At 42.3% G+C, this 27,196-nt stretch overlaps 1 protein-coding gene across 2 annotated transcripts in view; it reads right to left on the bottom strand.

The window, feature by feature from the left end:
- The window catches only part of LOC100543551 (alpha-2-macroglobulin), a 51,030-nt gene extending 23,890 nt beyond the window's left edge, over window positions 1-27,140 (bottom strand). Inside the window, exons 1-7 of one of the 2 annotated variants that reach the window (XM_085234641.1) lie at window positions 26,770-27,140; window positions 18,091-18,428; window positions 3,294-3,477; window positions 2,205-2,364; window positions 1,298-1,350; window positions 788-808; window positions 294-462 (exon numbers count right to left, since the gene is read on the bottom strand). In XM_085234641.1, coding sequence (XP_085090767.1) covers window positions 294-462; window positions 788-808; window positions 1,298-1,350; window positions 2,205-2,364; window positions 3,294-3,470 — 580 coding nt within the window. In that variant the 5' untranslated portion in view covers window positions 3,471-3,477; window positions 18,091-18,428; window positions 26,770-27,140. Of the gene's footprint in view, window positions 1-293; window positions 463-787; window positions 809-1,297; window positions 1,351-2,204; window positions 2,365-3,293; window positions 3,478-4,482; window positions 4,666-18,090; window positions 18,429-26,769 lie in introns of those variants that run through there. The other variant, XM_010726578.4, reaches the window with a different exon arrangement.
- Window positions 27,141-27,196: the final 56 nt, after the last annotated feature.

Below are 27,196 nucleotides of genomic sequence, written 5' to 3'. Positions count from 1 at the left end.
AAGGAAGTACAGCCACTGGTCACCAACATAGACTGCTACAAGCATACTAGCTCCTGTTAGAAGCCTTGTTGATATGGGCATTGCATTGCCTGGGTTTTAGGAAGGAGTAGAGATAGGTTGCTCAAGTTCTTCAGTCTTCACTCCTCTAGATCAGATGATGCTTATGAAGAGAAAACACAGAGATATTTTCCAGCCCTTCTGGACATCTTGATTATATCTACCACCCTGTCCAATTCCTCTTTCATGCTCCTACTGGAATAGCTCTAGGAACCTGAAACTGCTGCAACAATTACCATACTCCTCCACAGTGAAGGGATGTTGGATTGTCTTCCCAGAAGCCTTCTGTGCCACCACTGAGTAAGTCCCTTGAATGGGCTCAGTAGTGAGGTTGAAGGACAGCTGCGTTAACCCTTCCTTTATCTCAGCCTTTGTCCATTGGTACAAACGGTTTTTCTTTGGGTCCTACAGATAATGAGACCACAAGGAGATTGTGAGAACAGTGTGAGGCTGCAGTAATAACTAACTAAAAAGCACTAGCGGAAATAGCAAGGGTAGGCACAACCCCAGTATCAAATGAGGCTGCAGGGCAGAAATAGCAGGATTGTTTGGGGAGTTCAGGGCTGGACAACAAAATGAGCCCTAGGCCACAAGCATCATAATACAAGTTAAAACTTTATGCAATTGAATAAATATTATGGATCTGCTTTATAAATAAAATAGACAAGAATCATCTTGAGGCAAGTGGGAATGTGACAGATCTGAACATTAATTTAATATGTATACATACCTCAATATAGACCAGTGGAAGCTAGAAAGGGAAGAAATTAAACAGTATATTTAGAATCCATGTTTGGAGAGTGTGCAAACAATACAGTCAAATGACTAGGACTACAAACATATTTTGGAGAAAAAACTGATAATACAATGGGATAAGGAAGAAAGCCCCTGGTAGGGAACAACAGAGCACTTCGATGTACATCAAGAGAGTGGCACCCATTCGTATTAAGCATTTGCACAGGACAAAAAAGAAAGCTAAAACCAACTGTGATAATGGCAGATTTTCTCACTGTTGAGGTTTTTACATCAGCATTGTTCATTTAAAGTTATATTCTCTAACCACTCCAAGAATGCAGAAATCTGAAGAACAGATCCTGTTAGCAAGATCTGAAATAACCTGGGAATTGCACAACTATCTCTGTGTACTGAGAGTTCTCCACAAGAGACACCTCTTTCCTCACTTTTCCCACAAAGGTAACTTAAAACCAAACAATCATTGAAAAAGAAGTGTCATACTTACCACCTCATTCAAGGGATGGAAGTTTTCATCCAGAGAAACAATTCTGAAAAGGACTGATGGACAAAAGCAGAAAGTGAGGTTCCACAGAGCAGACACCAACCAGAAAACATTAGTTGCAAACACAGATGGTGCAAGAGAGAACAGAGTAATTTTCTTCTACAGAAATTCCATTCACTAGAAAGCTAAATCATGCTATGTTGCCCATGTAAGAGATATTAATTAGAGGATGCTAGGACCAAAATTGTGGCAATGTGAACATCTTACTGATGGTGGGCATCAGAAACTGTTTGACATCATGTTTTCACATTGGAATTAACATGTCTTGTAATTTTGTTCTAACCAGATTAACTTCTCAGGAAGGATGAATGCAAGCAAATCATTTTGGCACCTGGCTGCAAGTTTGTGTTGGCTCTGGATAAACAGAGAACTCTGTGTCTCTTTTACAACATTTGTTCCTGCCAGACCAAGTTTAGAAGATGAATGGCTCAGAAGAAATGGCTTACATGGTTTTATCTTTCACAGTGCAAAATCAGCTGCCACTTTGAAAACTATTTCATGACTTAGCCTGAACTTTCATCCTGTTTTCTAGAAGATAAATATCCAGTCACTGCTCTAGTTTTTGTGGTTATAACAAAAGAGTTCAAAACTGCACAAAAGGGGATCAAACTGCATGGATCACAACAACAGAACTCTCAGTGGCAAAGGAAATGTGTGTAGGTGCCCCAGTTACATGCATATTCTTTAAAATTCTCCAAATTGTTCCCATGTGGAGCTTTAAAAACATTTGCCTCAGCCATGTGAGACTGATCTTCCAATCTGTACTGAAAGCAGTCCACATCTGGCCTGAACAGCACAACAGTTTTAGGAATTTCTGCTTCAAGTACAGATCTCCACCTCCTCTTCGTACCTGTTTGTCCAGGCTTGTAGATGGGTTTGTCTGTCTGGACGAAGACCAAACTCTCAGAATTCTTGACCAGCACTGACTTGCGACTTCTGAACTGCAGAGTCTCCCCCTTCACTGTCACAGTAATAAATGTGACTGTTGACTGACTCCTTGATTTTGGAATCTGGAGAATTGTAAGAAGGTAACTGAGTTATGGACTACTTGTAGAGGTCTCTTGAAAAGGCTTTCCTAAAATAATATCTAATGTAATCCTGACAGACACAGCACAGAGATGGAATCAGGACTGGAATCAAGAACAAGAGACTGACCTTTTCTTGTACTATATTCCTCTACTTTTCTACTGCTATGCAGTGATTATGCAAGTGTTATGCAGTAAAGGAATTCAACACTGCAACTCATTTTTAAGAAGTCCTTCCTGCATTGATGAAAATCTGTCCTTTTCATCTTGACATTCACAGAGGAATGGAGTAATCCCCCTCTTCTTTCAGGTAACATCTCTAGTCTTTGCATAACATTTCCTTTTTCAAACCAGACATACCAGATCTCTATACATCTCTCTTCAAGTGACAAAACAGCAGTCTTCAACATAAGCATGACATAGATGTCAACCTGTTAAGTATCCTGAAAACCAGTTCATCAGCCTTCAGGCCAAAGATATAATCTGTATAGTGAGCCAGGTTACCAACATTCCCAGTTGTCCAGGACTGTTGCTTTAGACTTAGGAACTACCAATTACATAAATCACTCCAAAAATAATGCCTCTTATTTATTTCCATGGAAACAAAAACTGATATATAGAGCACAATAATACTATTTCGTAGAGCAAATTCTCAGCTATAAAACAATATCTTTTTTTTAAATTTTCGCCAAATCCACTTTTCTCCAGGCCTCTCCTCTTCCTGTCCTAAACAGGGGCAAATTTTCCAGGATTCAGCATTTCTCATTTAGATATCTTTGCTAAGGAGAGCTCAGCATTGACAGTGTTTTGAGTATACCTGTGGCCAAGAGGAAAGTGAATACCTGTTCAGAGTTACTCTGTTCATTACTACTCAGAGCCGCTAGAGTTTATCCTACAAGGATTAAAATACTTACAGTGAAAGGAATGCAGGTAAACAAATCCTTCTCCGACACCACATCATCAATCAAGCTCCTGTTCTCCCCTTGATACTCAATTGCAGCATTCAGTGTCACAGACTCATTCAGGTGAGTCAGCTGCACACAGATTTTCTCAGGGGAATCAGTGTGTATCAGAAAGGGCAGAAGCACCATGTACTGCCTGGAAAGAGGAGGGAAGGATTAGGTGAGATATGCAGGAACACATAGCTGGACTGTACAGAAAGAGCAAATAAACCAGTCTGACTACACCGTACAGGAAAAGGATTTCCATCATGTCTGCTAACAGCAGGGGAAAGCAGAGAGGCTGCTGTTGAAAGTAAAATACCACAGAAAATTCTCAGTGCGAATGTCTGGAAGGGATATTTTTTCCAGGCTCTAGCACAACAGAAACACTCGATTCTGAGATGATAAATGTGTGGTAAAAACAGCAAAAAGTCAATTGTCACCTTTACCAGACAATGTTTGTCACTCCTTCACATACCAATAGGGCAAAAGAGAGTAAGGAAAGAACGCAGTAAGATATAGTCTGCTTGCTGTCTGCTAGTACCACACAGATCTAACAGCCATGGTTCTACAGTGACATATAACCCTGGGTGAGAAGGAAATTTTCATTCCATTGACTGAACTGAAAAATATGAATTAAGAAATGAAACGATTTTTAGTCATGCCAGATCTATCATTTGCTTTTTTTTTTTTTTTTTTTCATGTTATCAATCAAAAAACCCACTCACATCTTGGCACTTAGACCAAGGAGTAAGGTAATAAATTAATGAAATGTTTGCCTTTTCAAAAACAGTCTCTCTGAAGAAAAAAATGAGTGTGTAAATGGTTATAAAAAGTTGTCTTTTAAGTAAATAATCAATTTGGTGCAAGAAATTTTGCTAACATCCTGTCAGCTCTGTGGAAAAGCAAAACTTCTTTCTTTCTGCTCTCCTTCTTTTCATTTTACTTATTTATTTAGGCTGCAGTTTTACTGATACCTCAACTGCACAGACTCTCCTTAGTCCCTCAAAAGCACTAGAGCTGCTGTTTGTAGAAGACATTTTACCCAGCCCTTGTGTCTTTATTCCAAGGTAAAGGAAGGTAGTTGAAAGATGAAAGACAAAGAAACAGAGAAATAAATCCAGGTCTCCAGCCTGCTTAGAGTCTCCCCTGTGTAGCTTACGGTTCTGTGATGGGTGCAGCATCTCCAAGGAGGAAGAAGAGGAGAACGAAGATATTTAATTTGCTGGACCCATCTTTCCCCATGGTGCGGAACAGGCTGTGGTGGGTAAAATATCCACCCAGTCTAGTCCAGTGGTGCTCATACTGCTACTCTGTCCCTGAGTCAACCCCTTTATACTCTGCTGCAAACAGTCCAGGGGCTGGAGGAGATAAGGACTAGGGTCCAGGCACCATCCAGAAATGGGAGAGGCTGCAAGGAGGAGCTTGCTGAATCTGGGCAGAAATCCAGATGCAAAAGGAAAGAGGGAGGGGAGGACGCCTGCAGGATAGAGCTGTCTCTCTTTGGGGCAGGGCAGCAAGCAATGGAGGAGGAAGAGTGGTAGCTAAAACAAAGAAGGGTTAACAGCAGAGGGTAGGAAAAAGACTTCAATTTACGACAAGACTCCTTGTGTAGTGCTGCACCCATCTTTGATCCTGGAGGCTGCTGGAGGAAAGATTATTTCTTTTCAACTGGGAGAAGAATGAGTGACTGTTTGGGAAGCAAGAGTGGGTTTACCAGTTATTACAAGCAGGACAAATATGTCAGTCTTATAGATCTGAAATCAGGGAATGCAAACTGTGAAAACGTTACACCTTTCTCCACTCTGCTCTCTTGTGCAGTCCATTCCTAGTCTCACAATAGCTAATGCCAGGAAAAGGGGCCAGAGAGCAGCTGGACAATCAAACCTGAGATAGTCTGACCTTCACCTGACAAAAACATAGACAGTAACATGAGGAGAAGCTGCCAAAAGGTCAACCCAACTAACAGCATGTAACACATTAACCATTTCCCGGAGCAGCACTTGCTCACATGCTGCAGAACATATGCAACCTGGATCATAGTTCTTGTTCTAGGTCAAGTTATTCGGATATATAAATCAAATTATTGCTGTTTGATGGAATCCTTCTTGGTTTCAACACCTGAAAATCCATAAAATGCAGTGTGATGCGTAACGTAACTAGAGGGAAATTTCTTTTTGACAATTGTCTTTACTGTAGTTACCTTGGTCTGCAGCAGGAAGATCAATAGCTCTGGTAATTATTACCCTTGCAAGTGGCTGGATTTATGTATTTCTCATAGTCCTAACTCAAACTCCAAAGAATAGACATCTGTGTTACTGAATGTAAAACATAATTTGGGCATTAAAAAAGCTATAGGATAAAATGATTACCTGTCTGTCCTCCTACTCCTCCTACTACCATCATGAGTTTCCTAAACTCAGGAAGTTTGGAGTTAAGAAATCCAGGTGCAATTAGACAACAACCCTTCGTTAGAGACCTCGTTCTGTCCTGTAGTGACCTTCATGAGAAAGAAAAGGGAATAGTTTTGCATGTCTGGGTTCCTTGGGGAATTCACAAAAGAAACACAGCCCAAGATTGTGCTCTGCCTTCTCTATATGGTACCTTAATGTTGTTCTGTCTGCCCAGAAGGAATGTAACCCAGATTTGCCTCACTCACACAGAAGAGGGTTTGTACACGGGATGGTCAAAGCCTTTTTGTTTACATTAGTTTAAACTGACTGACTGGTTACAGGAAAGAGGTGTAGGATTGCACACAGCAGGAGAAGCCAAAGCTGCACTTTTTAGAAAATAGTCTCACACTGATCAAAAAACAGGATCTTTAGTCCTAAAGTCCTCCTTGGTCCTGAGAGCACTCTGTAGCCAAAATCTGAGAAATGTTTACTGTCAATTAAGGGAGCAGATTTGTAAAGGCTTGAAAATTCCAGTAGGTACCAGTGAACACATGCAGATATCAAAACACCTTTCAAATTTTGCCCTCAAGCTGCTTGGCCTCCATAACACTCCCAATAGCATCTTTGGCTCTGCCAGACTAATTGCTAGGGTTTATGAATGACCAATGTGTTTCACTTTTATAGATGATAGCATAGACAAGGCAGTGACAATCAGTTTTCCTTCAATCTTCTTTTCTTTCCGTCTGCTGAGGGTATAGCTGAGAACATCAGTAGGCTTTCTAGAGTTTTTTTGGCTAACTTTTAAAAGGTTATCTCTGAGGTCCTCAAGGAAACACCATGGAGGTGTTCAAGGCCATGCAATCTGATCCAGCAATTGGCAATTCTGCCTGTGGCAGGGGAGTTGGAACTAGATGATCTTTGAGGTCCCTTCTAACCCAAGTATTTCTATGATTGTATGAAAACTCCTTGTCCTGTTTTCAGCTGGAATAGAGTTAATTTTCTTCAGAGTGACTGGTATGATGCCATGTTTTTTATTTAGGCAAAAAACAATGCTGATAATACAGCGGTGTTTCAGTAGTTGTTGAACAGTGTTTACATTAAGTCAAGGGCTTTTCAGATACTCATACTACCCTGCCAGTGAAGAGGCTGGGGCTGGACAAGAAGCTGGGAGGTGACACAGCCAGGACAGCTGACCAGGACTGAACAAAGGGATATTCTGTACTGTATGGCATCATGTTGAACAGTAAAGCTGGTGGAGTTGGCCAGGGTGGGATGGCTATTGCTTGGGAACTGGCTGGGCACCAGATGCTAAGTGGTGAGCAATTGCAGTGTCATTTGTTTTAGAGATTGTCCTGGTTTTATCAGTATTCCATATCATAACATCATGTGACAGGCTGTTTGATATAGAGATACAGTATACTGGAAAACTATGCTTCCTGTTTAGCAGACTCACAGGAGTTCTGACGATCCAACGGGATCCTTATCTTCCAAGGGGAAGATACACTGGGGTGTACTGCATTTCCCAGGAGCCTCCACATGATTTCCAGTTGCGGTTGACAGGAATCTCGTCAGGTCCTGTGGATTTGTGCACCTTCATTAGATGGTCTCAAACATCAGATCTTCACTTAGAGCAGACAGATCTTCCTTCTCCAAGTTCTTACTTTTGCTTTTTGCAGCTTGGGCAATGTAGCTATAGCCCTTGCTTGTGAAGACTGAGGCAAAGAAGTCATGGAGCACCTCAGCTTTCTTTCTCCTTATCCCTCGTGACTAGGGCTTCAGTTTCCTTACAGAGAGGACCAATGTCTTCCCTGGCCTCATTTTATCACTGATATGCCTGTAGAGTTTCTTCTTGTTCCCCCTTTACATCCCTGGCTAGATTTAACTTCATCTGGGTTTTAGCTTTCCTCACCTGATCCCTGGTTGCTCAGACAACTTCTTTGTAAGTCTGCCTCCCAGGTAACCTATTCCCTTCCTGCTTTTGACTCCCTACAGACTTCTTTTTGTGCTTAAGTAAGTCCAGGAGTTCCTTGTTGATCTACAGAGGCCTCAAAAATTAGATTCTCCTATCTCAGTCAGCATTTTCTCTCTTTCTCCTCAGTGGGGAGGGAAGGGTGTCACATGATTAACTCTTCAAAATGCAACACTATTTTGGCACACAGTGTGGGGCTCAAACCCATGACCCTGGAATTAACACTATCAAGGACAACTACACTAACAAGGGGGGTCTGGCTGAAGCAGTGACGGTTGAGGGCAGCCTTCATTGCAGCAACCATGAGATGGTGGAGTTCAGGATTTCATGTGGCAGAAACAGAATACCAAGTAGAATCATAATCCTGGACTTCAGTAGGGCCAACTTTGGCTTTTTCAATCAATTGCTAGGGAAAATCCCATGGAAGAGGGTACTTGAAGGTAAAGGGGCCCAAGATAGTTGGCTAGCATTCAAGGAGTGCTTCTTCCAAGCTCAAGACCAGAGCGTCCCAAAAGGTAGGAAGTCGAGAAAGGGAGCCAGGAGACCTGCAGGGTTAAACAGAGAACTGCTGGGTAAACTCAAGTGGAAGAGGAGAGTCTACAGTATAGGTTGGGGACTGACCTGCTGGAGAGCAGCACAGGGGAAAGAGACCTGGTCATGACCATGAGCCAGCACTGCGCCCTTGTGGCCAAGAAGGCCAATAGCATACTCCAGTGAATTAGGAGGGGTGTGGTTAGTAGGTTGAGAGAGTTTCTCTTCCCTCTACTCTGCCTTGTTGAGATCTCATCTGCAATATTGTGTCCAGTTCTTGGCCCCTCAGTTCAAGAAGGACAGGGAACTACTTGAGAGAGTCTGGTGTAGAGCCACAAAGGTGATAAAGGGAATGGAGCATCTCCCTTATAAGGAAAGGCTGAGGGAGACGGGTCTCTTTAGCTTGGAGGAGACTGAGAGGTGACCCCATTAACGTTTATAAATATGTAGAGAGTGAGTGTCAGGAGACTGGAGCTAGGCTCTTCTCAGTGACATCTAATGATAGGACAAGGGGCAATGTATGCAAGCTGGAACATAGGAGGTTCCACATAAATATGAGAAAAAACTTCTCCATGATAAGGGTAATGGAACACTGGAACAGGCTGCCTGGGGAGGTTGTGGCGTGTCCTTCTCTGGAGACATACTAAACCCACCTGGACACGTTCCTGTGTGACCTAGGTGTTCCTGCTCCAGCAGTGCTATTGGACTAGTGTCAACGGTTTACAGGCTGGTTCGGCCCGGTTCCATAACTAGTGGGGCGGAGGGATCCATGGATCCGCACCTCCGGAAAAGGGAAACAGGGGACCCCAAAATAATTGAAAACAGCAGCAACGATCCGAGGTGAAACAAACTAATTTACTAAATATAGTATCAGCAAAATATAATGAGAGAGAGAGTGTGTCTGAAAGGTGGATAGGCCTCACCACAACGCTGAGGTGAGAAGTGCAGTCCAGTTGAGCCGATGAGGAAAAGCAGACGGAGAAGAGCAGACGAAGAAGAGCAGGCAAAGAAGAGCAGGCAAAGAAAAGAACATCAGGTGACCTTGCCAGGAGTTATATCTCCTTGCTGACTGCAAAGCCCCCTAGGGAAATGTAGTAGCTCTCCTCTGAACAGGCACCTGGAACTTGAGCATCAGCAGTCAAACCCCCAGTGCATTACATGATGTTATGATGTGGAATACTGATAACCAAAAATCATAAAACCATGACAGACTAGATGATATTTTGCGGTCCCTTCCAATCCCTGAGATACTGTGATTCTGTGATTAAGAGTCCCATGCTCTACTGACTGAGCTAGCTGGGTGTTCAGCATAACCATTGGCAGGATGCACATTGCCACGTTCCAATGAATGTAATCAAAGTCACTGCCATGTCTTTGCCAACTACTAAATGGGAAACACAGTCCTTCCTAGGTACAGTGGGTTTTTGGAGGATGCATATTCCAGACGATAGCTTTAGTGTAAGTCACCTCCATCAACTGTCATGGAAGAAGAACGATTTTATTTGGGGCCCTGAACAACAACAGGCCTTTGAGCAGACTGAGATATAGCCTTTGTAGTAGCCCTGGGACCAGACTGGATGGGACATGATGTCAAAAATATGCTCTACACTACAGCTGTCGAGAACAGCCCTACTTGCAGACTTTGGTGAAAAGCCTCAGGGAAGACCCAAGGTGATCTCCTTGGGTTTTGGAGTACTGACACATGAATGGTGGCAAATGCCATTTGGGGGCTACAAAACAATTGGCAATGCAGAAATAACCCTATTTGAGCTGCTGAACTGTGGAAAGATATTGCTAGCCAGGAAGAGAATTTGGCCATAAAGGTGTGTCATGTAGATGCTCACATACCCAGGAGTCTGCAGACCAAGCACAGTCCAAGTGGAGCCTTGGCAACATGATGAAGAATAGGGAATCTTCATCTGCTGGCCATGGTCCTCCAGAGGTCATTCATTACTGCTTACAGTATCCTACAATAACTTACTTCAAAGAAAATTAGCATATGTGACTGACATCAGTTATATAAACATGCTCTAGATAGAAGATAAAAAGCTCTTGCAAAGATGCATTTCATGAAAATAAATATACTTGCTTCAAATCCTTTCAGTATTGGGAAAATTTGAACCCAGAGACAAGTAAAAAGTAAAACCCCCAACAGAAAATCCCTTCCTTTAGAAGAATGGTTCACTATTGAAGCAACCTGATGCATTTATTTGTTTTAGATTTCCTAGGCATTTATCTGGGATAAGATTGAAAGGTTATGTTTGAAGAACTGGTAAATAAAACAGTCTAGCATGCACTGCACTGCAAAATCCTAGGGAAGGCAAAGCTCTTGCACTCTTCACATGGTAAACTAGGCAAGCTCAGAGGCATGCTAACCTCGCCTACTCTAATATGAATACCTAATTCTTTACCAGGATTTTCTTGTAAACTGTTAGATTTTCTTCCATAAAGGCTACTAACATTTTGACAATGCAGGCAGAATCACAGAATCACAGAATTGTAGGGGTTGAAGGGACCTCTAGAGATCATCGAGACCAACCCCCCTGCCACAGGTTCCCTACAGCAGGTCGCACAGGTAGGCGTCCAGGCGAGACTTGAATATCTCCAGAGAAGGAGACTCCACAACCTCCCTGGACAGCCTGTTCCAGTGCTCCATCACCCTCACTGTGAAGAAGTTCTTATGCACATTCGTGCGAAACTTCCTGTGCTGCAGCTTATGTCCGTTTCCCCTCGTCCTGTCTCCACGTACCACTGAAAAGAGACTGGCCTCACCGCTATGGCCGCCACACCTCAGATATTTATAAACCTGGATCAGGTCCCCTCTCAGTCTTCTTTTCTCAAGGCTAAACAGACCCAGTTCACTTAGCCTTTCTTCATAGGGGAGATGCTCCAGTCCCTTCACCATCTTTGTGGCCCTCCGCTGGACTCTTTCCAAGAGATCCCTGTCTTTTTTGAACTGGGGAGCCCAGAACTGGACACAGTACTTCAGATGAGGCCTTACCAGGGCAGAGTAGAGGGGAAGGATCACCTCCCTCGACCTGCTGGACATGCTCTTCTTAATACACCCCAGAATGCCATTGGCCTTTTTGGCCACGAGGGCATACTGCTGGCTCATGGCCAACCTGTCGTCCACCAGGACGCCCAGGTCCCTCTCTGCAGAGCTCCTCTCCAGCAGCTCATCCCTCAGCCTGTATTGGTGCATGCAATTATTCCTCCCTAGGTGTAAGACCCAACACTTGCTTTTGTTGAACCTCATCCAGTTTCTTACTGCCCAGCTCTCCAGCCTGTCCAGGTCTCGCTGAATGGCAGCACAGCCTTCAGGCATGTCAGCCAATCCTCCCAACTTCATATCATCAGCAAACTTGCTGAGGGTGGCCACTATCCCCTCATCAAGGTCATTGATGAAGATGTTGAACAAGACCGGACCCAGCACAGACCCCTTGGGGACACCACTGCTTACAGGTCTCCAGCCAGACTCTGCACCACCAACGACGACCCTCTGCACTCTGCCAGTCAGCCAGTTCTCAACCCACCTCACTGTCCACTCATCTATCCCACACTTCCTCAGCTTTGTTATAAGGATGTCGTGGGAGACAGTATCAAATGCCTAAAGGCAAAGTGTCTGGCATTATTTCTTAAGTCTTATCAACTTTCTGAGCCACTAACAGCATTTTCTTTTGATAGTTGAACAGTCTCTAGTATTGACAAAATCACTCACCCAAAGTAACCTGGAAAATCCAAGATGAAAACTCAAGGTTTTTACATTCTACTACACTACTTAAAATACTACTTGTATTTTAAGTAATAATACTTGTTTTCCTCCATTTTCCCTAGGTCTGACTGTTACAGGCATGGTTACTGAAAAGTAGACCTACTCTTGTTGGGAACAATCCCAACTTAATTCCCTCTTCTCTGTGAACTCTATACATGTATCGGCAGACATCCCCTTAGCTGGGTATGCTAAGGTCTATATTTTCATCTTAATTTGCCCTTAATTCTCCATGTAGCATCCTTTCTGAACGTCAAGCCTCACATACTCAAGAGATATGTAATTGAAGTCATTCTGTAAATGAAAGCATCAGAGATTTCCTGCTATGTTGAAACTGCAACTGGATTCCTTAAAACTGCATTAAGCTGCTTCTTTCAACCAGGTGATACAAAAACAATTTCAATTATTTTAAAATAAAATTATTGGAAGGACATTGTAACTTTCTTTTTGGAAGCAAGATCTTGTTTCCATTTTCTGTATATCAAAGTTTTTTTGTAGTGCTTATTTACATGTGGCACAGCAGTAACAATCCCATTAACAATCACTGCCAACTTACTTGCCGTCAACCTACTGAACCCTTGATCCAATATTTTCAGATGAAACCCTCAGTACTTGGGTCAATTACATTCTCTCCAGACTTTCCTGCCAAGCACCATGCTCTCTGGTTCTTTGCTTTTATTATCTCTTCATTTCTACCAGTTCTCCGCACTTGCAACTGCAAATAACTGCTCTGACTATATATAAACTACAGTCCCAGACTATGCATAAACTGATATTGGAGTCTGACACAACTATACTAGGAGAAATATGATAATCTGGAAATTAGTAAAATTTCTCTTCCCTTACTGGGACAAAATCTCTGGATGAAAGAAGTTTTCCAGGTGCATGGAAATATAGCCTGTTGTCCCAAACTTTGTGGTTTGCTGTTTCTATGCTACCCTGTCTTAGCATGTCTATTCTATTTCACCTGAAATCTCCTAGCAGCAGGTATTTGTCCACTGTTTCCTCTCTTTGCAGTACGAAACTCCAAAGGTGTAGAGGGAAATGCATTCTTGGCTGACTCAATAATAATACAAGTAATTATATTTCTTTGACTTCTCTAGCCTTCTCCCTTCTGTTTTTCTGACCACTGGGATACTGCAAGTGCAATATAATGTTGCAGTCATAAATCATAGAAGCCCACAATCACAGAACAGCTAGGTCTGGAAGAAACCTCAAAGATCATCAAGTACCATATGCAGGATTGCCAGCCACTAGGTCAAGTACCAGATTAGATTGGCCAGGGTCCCATCCAACCTGGCTTTAAACAGCTCCAGGGCATCCACAGCCTTTCTGAGCAGCCTGTTCCAGCATCTTGCCACTCTCAAAAAAATAACATCCCCATGACATCTAATCTAAATCTTCCTTCCTAGAGTTTAAAACCATTCCCCCTTGTCCTATCACTACCTACTCATGTAAAAAAGTTGATTTCCCTCACGTTTATAAACTCCCTTGAAATACTGGAAGATCATTATGAGGTCTCTCCACAGCATTCTCTTTTGCAGCGTGAACAAGTCCAGTTCCTTCAGCCTATTGTCATAGGCTCTTCATAGCAGAGGTGCTCCAGCTCTTGGATCATCTTCATGGCCATCCTCTGGACCGCCTCCAAAATCTCCACATCTTTCCTGTGTTGAGGGCCCCAGACTTGGATGCAGTACTGCAGCTAGCACCTCAGGAGGGCAGAATAGAGGGGAACAGTCACTCCCCTTGACCTGCTAGCCACCCTTCTTCTGATGGAACCCAGGATAATACTGGCCTTCTGGGCTGCAAGCACACACTTCTGGCTGATATTAAGTTTTTCATCAGCCAGAATCCCTAAGTCCTTCTCAGCAGGGCTATGCTTAAGTTGTTCTCCCAGTTTGTATAAGTATCTGAGGATTACCTGGGGTACCATGTCAAAGGCCTTGCAGAAGGCCAGGTAGATTATATCAGTTGCCCATCCTTGCACTCCTTTAAAGTAGAAGAGCACTGCCTGTATGTTAATCACTAAAATAACTGCAAGGTTTCAGAAGATCCTCAAAGAACATAAAAACCACTACCATTTAGCTGGTATTGCTGATGAGCTCCCTTGTGCTCAGTTGGATTCCTTCTTCTTGGAGAAGTAACAACTCCCTCTGTAGACTATCCTTTGTTCAAGACAGTGTGGGTAGAAGTCATCTGTAAAAATACCGGATTTCTCTACTATTAATCAACAGAAGAGCACCTGCAAGCAAGAATCTACTGAAAAACAGTTCTCCTGGATAGATGGAATGAAGAAATTACAAGTCAAGATAAACATCTAAAAACACAAATGCACGAACACAGGACTTCAGACACTCCATGCAATTTCCAAACCTCTGTACATGAGTCACATGCACTCATGCTGGTTTTTGCAAGCTGATGTGGCTTGAGGTTTGTTACGTTGATCCCAAAGCCTCTGAATTAAGAATCGAGTCAAGATGTTGCTCGATCAAAAATGTATCTTTATTTATTAAAAGATGAGTGAGTGAGGAAAAAGAGAAGAAAACAGGAGAGAGAGAGAGAAAAAATGAAAGAAAAACAAGTCACCACTGTGGATCCTGTAAAGTTCTGAGGATTTATCCTCCTTCTTTCTTCTTCTTTTAAATTTGAAACCATTTCCCCTTGTCCTATCACCACAGACCCTACTGAAGAGTCAGCCCCCTTCTTTCCTGTAGCTCCCCTTTAGATACTGACAGCCCCAGCTCTTTCAGCCTGACCTCATAGGAGAGGCGATCCATCCCTCGGATCATTTTTGTAATGCTCCTCTGCACATGCTCCAATGAGTCTATTTCTCTCCTGAGGACTCCACATCTGTATGCAGTACTCCAAGTGAGGCCTCATCAGCACATGGTGAATACAGGAGCAGGATCACCTCCCTCAAACTACTGGCCACACTTCTTTCAATGCAGCCCAGGATACTGTTGGCTTCCTGGGAAACGTGGGGGCATATTGCTGGCTTAGGTTTAGCTTCCCCCATCCACCACTAACCCCAAGCTCTTCAGATTCGAAGGTTTATGCTCCTTCACAGCCTGTAAGGAGTCATCTGAGTTGCTAAATGCACAGCACAGGTAGCTTTTCCATGCAGAAACTAATCAACTAAGTCACTGTGCTATTAACAGGCAATGGTCAATGGAACCACTAGCTTGCAAACTAACATTAATGGTTTTGGCAAGCACACAGGCCAAAGCGCTGAGCTTTTTGTGGTTACAGGTGCTCATCGCAGGTACATCTACTAGTGAGGTTGCAAGTACTGCTGCTTTCATACACTACAAGTGGTTAACCTTATCATTACAGTCAGTCCCTGACACAAAGGCATTTCAACATGATTACCATTAGGTATGACTGTGGGAGGGAAGAGCTATGGCTCTTGGTATGGTATGTTCACAGCTGTCCCAGTGAGCAGGGGTTCTTTGTGCTTCTTCCTTCACATTTGCCAAAACTACATTTCTTTTCTGATATGTCAACAAAGTAAATCATTCCAGTCTGGATACTGGGTCCTAATAATAGTCACCATTACCTTAGCTACCTCATCTGGATCCTCTCTATATGCTCCCACCAATCCTTTCCATGATCACAAATTTGTCACCAAAATGGCACTTTCACAATTACTGGGTCTTACTGTCTGCCTTAAAAGGCAGTCCTTGGAGCCCTCCTCCGTGTTTGTTCTGCTACAGAACTTAAATCATCTATCTCTCCGAGCTACTTACAATGTTTCCTTTCTATGTTATGCCACATACCTTTCCTACATAATGAGTATAGTGTTTTTATTTCCTTAGCAATTTTTTTTCCAGTGCATTCTATATTTTACAGACTTCATCTAAAAAAAAAAAAATTAGCTTCTTCCCCTTTATTGATATGTAGCAGTGGTATTTACAGATAAGTATGAATATGCTACTCCATTACACAAAGTAAGAACCATCCCCAAGGGAGAATCGCATGGATGTGGTTAAAGCAAGCATTGCTTGTATGATTATACTGCATGTCAGTGTTAGTGAGGTTATGCTGTGGTGCAGTGTAGTTTATTACTTGAAAACACTGTTCCACTGAAATAACATTTGCCAGTCTAAAAGCAAATCCCCCCTCTGCTAAAAGGCAACGGGGAGCTGGCTTCCTCAGACATAGAAAAAGCTGAGGTACTCAATGACTGCTTTGCCTAGTCTTCACTGGTGGTCAGGTTTCCCATGTCTGCCAGGACCCTGAACATCTAGGTGAAGGTGTGAGGAGAGGATTCCATCCCACTGTAACAGTGGAACATGTCCAAAACCTCCTCATGCAATTGAATGTTAATAAGTCCATGGGGCCAGATGATATCCACCCACAGGTTCTGAAAGAGATGGCTGATGTGATTGCTGAGCAGCTCTCCATCATATTTGAAAAATCATGTCTGCTGGGTGAAATCCTCAGTGACTGGAAAAAGGGAAACATTACTCCCATTTTTAAGAAAAGAAAAAAGGAAGACCAGAAAACAACAGGCCGGTGAGCCTCACCTCTGTGCTTGGGAAGATCATGGAGCAGATCCTCCTGGATCTGCAAAGTCTCCAGTAGAACTCATGAAATCTCAGGTGCTTCTCTATTGATTGTGTCACAAAACCCAAAGAAATATATTATAAAAGATATCTAATATAAATATAATTAATTATAATTATAAAATATAAATATATTATAAAAGTACTAGAAGCCTAGGGAATAAAATGGAGGAAGGAGAATACCAAACACACTACCACAACAAGCACATCAGAGGCTTGGATGGAGAAGGGCTATGAGTAGGATATCAGAACAATGGGACACACAAAAAACATAGGGAAGACAGAGAAGACTATTCTCCATCCAATTAAGATTAAGGTCAAAGTAGGTTATTAAATGAACTGCATTAATACACAGTAGTAACAGGAACCTCACAGACTAGGCAAATACTACTAAATACACAGGAACAGAATTATATTACAGATTGTAAGACAAGGATGGTGAAAGCAGTCATGTGCTAGCAAACCAGCTCAGGGGCGGCAAGTCAGGAAACACACAGAAATAGGATCAGCTTGTGACTGCCATGAACTTTGTACAGGCCCTGGCTTAGCACAGTTCAATCCAGCAGCTTCTCTGTCACAGTGACCACAAATGCACAGTTTCAACAGAAAGGGGAGAGTGGGAGGGTGGGTGATGGAAGCTTAATGATGTAACAACTTCAGAAGAGGAAGCTACGGGCAAATGAAGAAGTTTGTCAAAGAGAAATCAAAAGGCATGGCTAAAAGAACAACATATTTGTTCTCTAGGGAAAACTTCATTAGGAGAGACTATTTTTAGGATCCCTTGCTAGAGGATGAAAACAAACACATATGATATATCAAGAATACTGTGAAAGCACAAAAGAAAGTCAGTGCTAAAACAGAAGGGGAAGGGGCATAACTTAAAAACAAGAATACCAGCTTTGAGAATTGAAAGCTTAGTTCAAATAAAAAAATCAGATCAAATAAAGAAAACCAAATCACAAACTCTGGCAAATTAATGTGAAATTTCAGGAAGAAAAAGAGATTATTGTAGGGACCTATCGCTACATATTTAGCCTGCTACTAAAATCTTCCCCTAGAAGTTAGCTATTGGCCATTCTCAGGGAAATGTTACCACTAATGACAGTCCATTCCAATGTTTTGTACTCAGAACCATCCGAGGTGATCTGTTTCTATTAATTTGTTTTTATTCTTAGAGAGGTTTTCAGAGTCAGTTGTTTTAAAACCTGTTTCTGTTTTATAGCATTACATTTAGACCTGGTGGTTTTGGCTTTGAAAACTTCAAGAGAAACAAGGTACAATGTGACGGAGTTTAATTCTAAGCACTATCTTTCTGATAGAAAGATCTTTCCTAAGGCAAAGGTTCTGTAGCATTTCTAGAAGCTAGTCAGTCTGGACCAGTTGAACTACGTGATCTTTGAAGTTTCCTTCCAACTGAGCTATTTTATCCTATTTTTGATTACACAGACTTGCAGGATCTTCTAGCTGCCTCACTCATAGATTAAAAGGTATTTGTTTTAAAACCATATATATTTCCTGTTACATCATATAGAATGACTCTCACCTTTGCACATGGGAGAACAATGGGAGAACTTGAAGAACTTGAACTCAGTAGCTGTTCTCTGTGTCTGCTTGCTCTTGTAAAGTCATCTTTGCATCTCTGGTGACATACTTATAATCAATCAAATAATCAAATTAAGCCTCAAGGGAATAGAATCAACTGAACTTAAAGGCGGTGTAGAGGTTCTCTGCAGATCACAGCATCCAAGACACGTAAATCCATCTGGTTCAACCCTTGTTCAAGCAGGGACGTACAAACCAGTTTGCCCAGGACCACATCCAGGCAGCTTTTGAAGATCTCCAAGAAGAGAGACTTCACAACTTCTCTGGGCAATTTTACAACTGAAAAATAAAAAAAAGAGGATAAGTATCTGTTGAAACATAATTGTTCTGAGACCACATGCTCAGAAAAAATTGAGCATTTACACCTCTGTTTTTATTCTTCTGTTGCCTCTCAAAGTAGGCATCTCTTGCATTCTCCAGGCTCCTGCTTTTAGGGGAAACTGCTCCCAGGAAAAGGCTATAGGAATATCAGTGAAACAATTAACTCTTAAATGCCATCTGAGCTGGTAACTACTGGCAAGAAGTAGAGCAGTTCACTCTCTATTGTTTCAAATCAACTGCAGAAAAAAAGAAAAAACCTTAATCAGCAAATTAGCACTAAAAATCTCAGAGCACCTCTACAAACCAGAGCAGTGGGAGAATTCTCTTCAGTTTTTAAAACAACAACAAAAAAGACTATACCATTGTATGAGAACTGCTAAGTCATAGCCTGCACCTCTGATTGATCACCTGAGATGAGCAATGAGTCAGCCCTAGGAGCACAGATGAAGGCAATTCACCTGTGCTGGAGGAAGGGGTGGAGCCTGGCTGCACCTCTCCTAGATCCATTTAAGAGCTGACTACCAGTGGAAAAGGATCTCTTCTGGAGATCCCCTCTGCTGGAGTTTGGTAAGGGAGCCTGGGATATGGGTAAGCTTTCTATCTATTCTCTTTTTGTTATTATAATCTGCTTTGCCTAACTCTCTTGTTTATCTTGTAATTATAACATTTTAGTATTCATTGATTATACACTTGTTGAGCCAGACAGGGTAAATATACTAAAATTTGTATCATGTCTTTTCTTTGGAATTTCTATAAATGGGTCAAGGGGGAGAATGCTGCTCACTAGATAAAATGATTCCTGGGTAGATCCCAGGATTTGTGGGATCTCCCTATTATGATCTAGCGGTTATCACTGAAAAATGGGGTCCCCTACATGTTAGGAGCATAGCAGATTACTTTCAGGGACTTAGCAAAGATATACTGTTCACAAAAGAAAGACAATTAAGTGCTTCCATGGTGGCATGGCCACTATTAAATGCTTTAAATCATGCTGAAATGAGGAATAATACTTCAGAGAATGAAAACCAACTTTTGAAAGACTGTATTGAAAAATTAAAGCAAGAACTTGGTGTATTAACAGGGAAGAAACCAATTCTGCATCTTCCAATAGGTCAAGTTCATAACATTTCAATAAACAATGACCAGACTCCTGAATCAACAGACTTCATTGATCAGGAAAATAAAAAATCTAAATTAGATCCTGAATTTCTGATTTTGACAGATACACTAGCAGTCTGTCCTGTCATAACTCAGAAAACAAAAAAAGTACAGGACAGACCAGCAGGGGTGCTGCCTTATCAGTGGCCCCCTGCCCAGACACATTTGCATGTAAAAACCTGGCCATACACAGCAACAGAATTGATGGATTTAGTACAGCAATTTTGGCAGAAGCCTAGAGAAAGTGTGCCAGTCTGGTTATTAAGACTGTGGGATTCTGGGGCAGAAAGTCTTTTGGTCAATGGTCTGGAAATAGCCAAGTTGACCACCATGACTGTCCATCCTGCTCTCAGGCAGAGGTTATATGTGGGTAACCAATATCCTGATGAAAACCATTCTATAATAGAATGGTTAATGGTGGCCTGCCGTATGGTATGACCAAATAAATCTGATATACCTCTACATACAGGGATGTGGTCCTCCATGGAGGACCTTCAAAATTATATCCGCAAGCTAGGCGTAAGGGAAGCAATTTATGAAGACACATTTGATGGCCCTGGTATGGTCAAGTTCTCAGTAGGGATGAGAAACTTAATTCTGTAGCAAGCTCCCTCTCATTTATATGGTACTTTGGTCTCTATATTAAATCTCCTGGTGGTCTCAGAAGCGGTAGTCCAGCAGGCTGCCCATTTAGTGGCTGACCTAGGAGAAACAATGTCTGCAGACCAGGCGCAATATTCGGACATTAGAAGAAGCTGAGGTCCTGCCGATGACTAAAACCAAAATGCCGGCTACTTGAGCTCCTCGACTGGGACTCTTATGGGTCCCGAAAACAAATGTTTAATGATTTAATTTGGGCTGGAGTCCAATTTGCAAGACTGACTGCCAGCCCAACCATGTCCTTCTCCAGCTTTGGAGACAGCTAAAGGACAATCAAAAAACTTCAGAACTACCCTAAGAAACCAAGGGTAAGGGTTATAGAGAGAATACCAACAACGACATGAAACCTAGAAGATTCCATTGTTCCTAAAGGGAAAAAAAAAAGCCGCCTCAGGTGTCTTGGGCCATGATGCCTGAGCCACCAGAAGCAAAAGAATTGGCTCTAGCACAATTCATGGCGTGACGATGGATGTTAGTCCCTTTAGGGACTCCAGACAGGACCGGAGGCCCTATGTAGAATTAATGATTTATCGGTCCTGAAAAAATATTCAGGGAGTTATGGCACTAGTGGACACTGGAGCAGAAACATCAATTATCTACGGAGATTCGACCAAATTTGATGGAGACAGAGTGATGATTGGTGGTTTTGGGGGCAGACTATTCCTGTCACCTAAATATAGTTGAAACTGGGGGTTGAGTGTCTCCTGCCCTGGGAGTATAAGGTGTCTATTGCCTCAGTACAAGAATACATCTTTGGCATACATATTCTATGGGGTCTGGCTCTCCAAACAACTGTGGGAGTGTTCAGACTTCAACAGATGTATCAGTATCCAGGCAGCGCAGGCAATATTAAGAGGCCATGCAAAACGTGGGCCTATTTGCCTGCTGAAACCGTGCCGGATTACTAATGTAAGACAGTATAGACTCCTGAGTGGGCAAGATGAAATATCGTGAATGGTGCAGGAATTAGAAAAAGTGGGCATTATAAGACTTGCACACAGCCCATATAATTTCCCCATATGGCCAGTGCGAAAATCGGATGGTATGTGGAGAATGACAGTGGATTATAGAGAATTAAATAAGGTCATGTGGCTGTACCCAATATTGCCTCCCTCATGGACACATTAAGTAGGGAGATAAAAACCTATCATTGTGTACTAGGTTTAGCAAATGCGTTCTTCAGTATCCCAATTGCTGAGGAATCGCAAGATCAGTCCTGCCACAGGGGTATGTGAGTTCACCAACGTATTGTCACAAGATAGTGGTGTGTGACCTGGCTGATCGGAAAAAACCTGATGATGTTAACCTATACCATTATATTGATGATCTCCTGTTGACATCCAACTCACAGGAGGCAGTAGGGCAGGTGGCAGATTCATTCCCCACCTATTTACAACAGAGGGGATGGGCTATAAATTCCTGAAAGGTGCAAGGACTGGGCCTGTCCATAAAATTCCTGGGGGTGGTTTGGTCAGGAAAGACCAAAGTACTACCCAGTGCTGTCATAGATAAGGTTCAGGTGTTCCCAGTCCCTACAATATCAAAGCAGCTACAAGAGTTTCTAGGTATATTGGGTTATTGGTGTTCCTTTATACCTCACCTAGCGCAGCTGCAAAGGCCACTGTACAGGCTGACAAAAAAGGGGCAGCTATGGGACTGGGGGAAAACAGAACAGGACGCTTTCTCACAGGCGAAACTGGCAGTTAAACAAACCCAGGCATTCAGTATATTTCATCCTACCCTCCCAGCTGAGTTGGATGTTGATGTTACTCAAGATGGCTTTGGTTGGGACCTGTGGCAATGCCAGAGTTCTGTTTGGACCAACACTGTTTTTTGGTCTCAGGTCTGGCATGCAACTATTAAATAATTTTGCGGAGCAAAAAGGAAATGAAGGAGGCAAGCTTATACTGAAGTGTTCAACCTTAATTTGAGCCTCACTTGTTGCAATGATCAACTCAGGGAAGTGGAATAAAAAAAAAATCATAAATCAAGACTATTATTACTTGCATTCCCTCTTCCTAAGACAGGTTCACAAGTTTTTCTTGATTCTCAACCAGTGAGAATGCCATATGAAGAAGCTCTTGTAGAAAACTGAGAGTGAAGTACCTGTGAGATGAGTTTGAAAAGAGAAGGGATATCTGAGTGGAGCATCCAGACATATTTACACATTGTCAACTGGGGAACTGTGGAAGAGATTTCCAAAGCGTAAGGAGAGGTTTCCTGGTGGATGTTTAATGTAAATATCCAATGTTATAGCTTGCTAGTACAAAAAAATATATATATCCCATTTAGTTCTATCAGAGCTCTATGATTACTGTGATATAACAGCATTCATCTGCAAGCACTGTGACCCACTATGTTTAGGTCTGGGAGTTTAGATTTGGTTAAAAAACTGAAAGTTGCTAGTATTTTATAATTCAAGTCTTCTAGGACCATCTGAAGAATATCACTGCACTGTCCCAGTTAAATTCCCTCAGCTGGTGCCTGTGTCAGTATGGGGGCAATGTATCTATGTGAAAATGGGGAGTAGAAGATGGGCGTAACAAGAATCCTGTCCTGTGGCACAAACCTGGTAACTCGCTGTTACTATAAGTATGCCATACAGTCTAACACTGTTTTAAGTGACCACAGGACTGATATTTTGGTAGTGTAGAATATTTCAGGCTCTCCACCAGCCAGAAGGGACACAGCTAGTACAGCTACTCATTTTTGGGGAGCCCATGTGAGACAGTGCCAGCTGGTTGACCAGAGGACTGATCTATGCACCTGTGATACACCTATGACACTGGTCATAGAGATGATTTAGTGCATTTGAAAACAAATAAAAATCCAAGAGCACATATCTCAAAAGTGATGGGGGCAGGGAGAGGGAGGAGTGGAACATGTTGAAAACAAAAGTCTTCTAAAGAAAGTTACTTAAACTGCTCTCCTTCGGCACTTCCTGCGTGCAGAAGAGAGTTGAGAAATAAATAATAGGCATAGAAATTCTGTTAAAATGTCAGCTCTTTCAGGTTCTTTGAAGCACAAAAATGCTTAAGTAATTTGGATAGGAGGAATGCTAAAACAAAAACTGCAAACATCCCAATACAGCATCCTGAAATTCCCATCTCTAACAGGATTGGGGTGAATGCAAACAGTGGGGAATTCAATGATGCACCTGCATTTCCTGATGCATTTGAAGATGTGTTTTCTGATGAAAGCGTCTGCAAAAACAAGATTGCTTTCCAAGTCAACGGGGTGAGATTGTTGGATACAGACTCTGGGGGTTCTGTGCCAACCACGTATATACACAAATATTCTGAGCAGGGCACAGACAGCTACTATCCCAAAGAGTCCCCTTTGCTGTAACACCTCTGAAAAAAATAGCTAAGGTCAGCTAGTAGTTTGCTTAAACACATAAATGTTTACAGGAAAAGCAATCAGCTCAGGAGAAGGACATGTTTATTAAAAAAAAATGACCATCAATGCAAAATCTCACTCTTCCAAGGTGAGATTTCTCAACTAAGAGAAATTGTTCAGTGTGACGTTTGCTAGGCCTAAACAGAGAGAATGGAGCAGAAATTTAAAGAAAGCACTAAGAAAAGCTTCCTGATAGTAAACTACCCTACATGACTGTCTCAAGCTGGAAAATTGCTCATTGGGAAGTATGTAAAACTAGAAGAGAGACAACACAGAAAGAAGTTTATCAGAAGAATTATGCAGACACACAATAGAGAAAGACTAGATGATCCCATACACCTCTTCTGTCTCTGATTTCTGATTAGTAAATGCCTCTAATTTATTACTTACTCACATCTCGTCTGCCATTCAAAGAGTTATTGATGACAATTTCTTACTGCTGCCAACTTGAAAAGTGCAAGCCTCTTTTGAGGGGGTGCCTAGATTGAATGCACAACAGTAGACACTGAAAGGGACTTGACAGAGTCAGAAATGAAGGGAGAGAAAGAGTAGTGAAAGTAGGAAGGGAGGGAGGGGAACATCACCAGGTCACTGACTCATCCGCTTTAATGTTTTCATTAGATCTCACTTTTGTTGCTAGAAGTAAAACCCTTCTTTACCTCTCCTTTCCTGTCTAGTTTTGTCTCTTGGAAAAGTAGTAGGGAAGAATTTGACAGAAGTATAGATTATTTCCACACTTGCTTCTGCTGAAGAAGTCTCTAATCTGCTTTCTCACACACTAAAGCAAAGAGTGCATGACAAGATGTTTCAATCAGGCTGCTGAGTGCCTGTGAAACAGGAAACTTGAGGCTACATTCAGAAGAAAAAAATGCGAAGTTGGAAAGCTGTGCAAAATAACTCAATCTATACCAATATGGGGAGTGTTGGAGATAGAACATTTCTCATGCTGACAAGGGATATCTTAAAAGCAACACAGGAAGAGGTTATTACAACAGGCCTTAAATGCATTGCAGCAGTAATTGTGAGAGTGTGCAGGTCTCAAAACAGAAACAGATGGATAGGTATAGTACAAGACTAAAAAGACCACTGGGACAGAAGCCCAAGTGCAGTCAAAAGGGAAGTGGAGGTGCTGTTCAGAAAACAAATTAATAGCCTGATGTGTGAGGTCAATAATCACACATTCAGGAGAGACATTCCTTATTTATTCCAGACTTGTGCAAGCCTAGATGCTGGGTGATTTCCCACAAATCAAACACACCAAACAGAACTATCCACACTAGTTACACACAAAACTTGCAAAGCTAACAATTTTTCCAGCCCATCCTCCTTGTGATGACTGGTTAGTAATTTTTATACAATTATAATACTGTTGACTATATACTTCCTCTACTATGCATGCACCTGGGCAGGGATCTTTTCAACCTATGAGTGTGACTTTTAACATTATAATGAAGGTAGTTCAGCTGAGCATACATGAACCTTGAGTTTTCTTGCCAAACTGGCAACATCCTCAAACCGTCCTGATTAATGTCTTTCTCATGTTCTGCTGGTTTTATGATATCCCTGGTTATAGGATACTAACTGTTCATTCTTCTGATACCTAAACACACCACTAGCCCAGAGTTCTTTGTTCTGATGTCTATTACAATGTTAGCTCAGTTTTTAGAGTTAATTTTCAATAGATGTGTATTTTTTTTTTGTGGGGAAGAAAAAAAAAAACGTCTTGTGAGCTTTGGACAATTTTACAGAAATCTCTTTCTATATTCAACACCCAGTACAAACATGCTTGAGAAACAGGCAGGCACTGAGAGCTGGCATCTCTCAAGATCCCCAAAAGTCAACTTCTCAACAGCATCAGTAACAGGAGAAAAATTGAGTCAGTGAAGAGAGTCCAGCAAAGGACCATTAAGCACCGTGACTAAGAAGCATCTCACACATGATGAGAGGGTGAGAGAGCTGGTAAAGAAAAGGCTTGGAAGGATCTCTTTACTGTATATAAACACCTGAGAAGAGGGTACAGAGAAAACGGAGCCAGGCTCTTCTCAATGGTGCCCAGTGCCATGATCAGAGGAAACTGGCACAAACTGGAGCACAGAAGGTTCCCTCTGAACACTAGGAAGCACTTCTGAACTGTGGGAGTGATGGAGCATAGGGAGAGGAGCATAGGGTCTCTTCTTTGGAGATCTTCAAAAGCCACCTGAATGTGGTCCTAGTGAACCCACTCTAGGTCACCCTTGCCTCAGTAGAGTGACCAAGTAACCTCCAAGGGTCCCAGTCAACCTCGGTCTTTCAGACATCAGAGCAACACAGAAGAAGGGATGTCTTTCCTGAATTATTTCAGTGGAAATTAGAGAAGTGTAGGAATGGCTGTCAAGCTCAGTAAGGGAAAAAATTGCTATAGTCATTTTGAGAGCTTAGCTGGGAACATAAAGTGTGGCTGGAAAGAAATCAACAAAATTCAGATACTGCTTAAATACCCAGACTAAGCAGGGAAGGCTATGACCAACAGTTGAAAAGGAATTAGAAAAAAGAAGATGGTATCTGTGGACAAGTGAAGGTTAGTGGGGAACAATTAAGAGCTCTGATTTTTTAAAAAAATTTTCTCTCAAATATCAGCAGTAGAGTCCTTAGTTTGGACACAGAAAACTGACAGATACACAGACAACACAGTTAATAGCTAACTGTGCGTGTAAATAAATTTCATGCAGCTTATGCAGATGCCTGTGCCATGCTCCCGGTAGAATCAGCAGTATGGTACAAACTGTCAGACTCAATCAATCAGCTTTCCAGGACACATGCAATGCTCCTACCCAGTTCTTCTCTGCTCAACAAGTGTATCACACAAAAGTCTCCTCCCAAACCAGTGACTTCTCTAGCATGTTCACAGTCATTGGACCCTGCACTTCCTTCTTGCTAAGAGACACACAAGGCCCAGTTGTCCCACCTCTTCTAAAAAGAAAAACACAGAGCACTAGAAATTGGGCTGTCACCATCACAGTTGGGGCAAATGTCACTTAAATAGGCCAGTCTCAGATCAAGTAAAGCTTTATTAATCGCATTCAGAATGTTCAAGCATACCAACCTCACCCACGAGCAGCTGGAACTCCTCTACAGTGACACAGAACATGCAGAGGCTGTAGGAAACGCTCTTATTCAGAAGCACAGCCCATATGAAGAACGTTGAAATGTTCAGCTCCTGAGGATGAGAGCTGCTATGGGGCGAACCTGCCGAGTACTGACCACCTGGACCCAGGAGGCCCACTACCCGCGATCCCACCACCTGTCTGTGCACCCCGCGGCACGGCCTCGTGAAGGCCCACCGTGCGTGCTTCGCTACCGTTGGACGAGCCACTCCCGCCTCCAGCCGCGCTTTTCCGCTGCCATTTGCGGTAAGAGGTAGCCACAGGGTACTACTACGCAGACCTCCTTCTGCGTTCGTTAGGAGGGAAGCGAAGGGGGTAGTAACGTCGGAACCTTTTTCTCTCGTCTATTGGATGGAGAAGAGAAAG

The sequence above is a fragment of the Meleagris gallopavo genome, chromosome 1, assembly GCF_905368555.1.
Source record: "Meleagris gallopavo chromosome 1, MGAL_WU_HG_1.1, whole genome shotgun sequence".
Classification (NCBI taxonomy): domain Eukaryota; kingdom Metazoa; phylum Chordata; class Aves; order Galliformes; family Phasianidae; genus Meleagris; species Meleagris gallopavo.
This window is presented reverse-complemented; position numbering and strand designations above follow the sequence as displayed.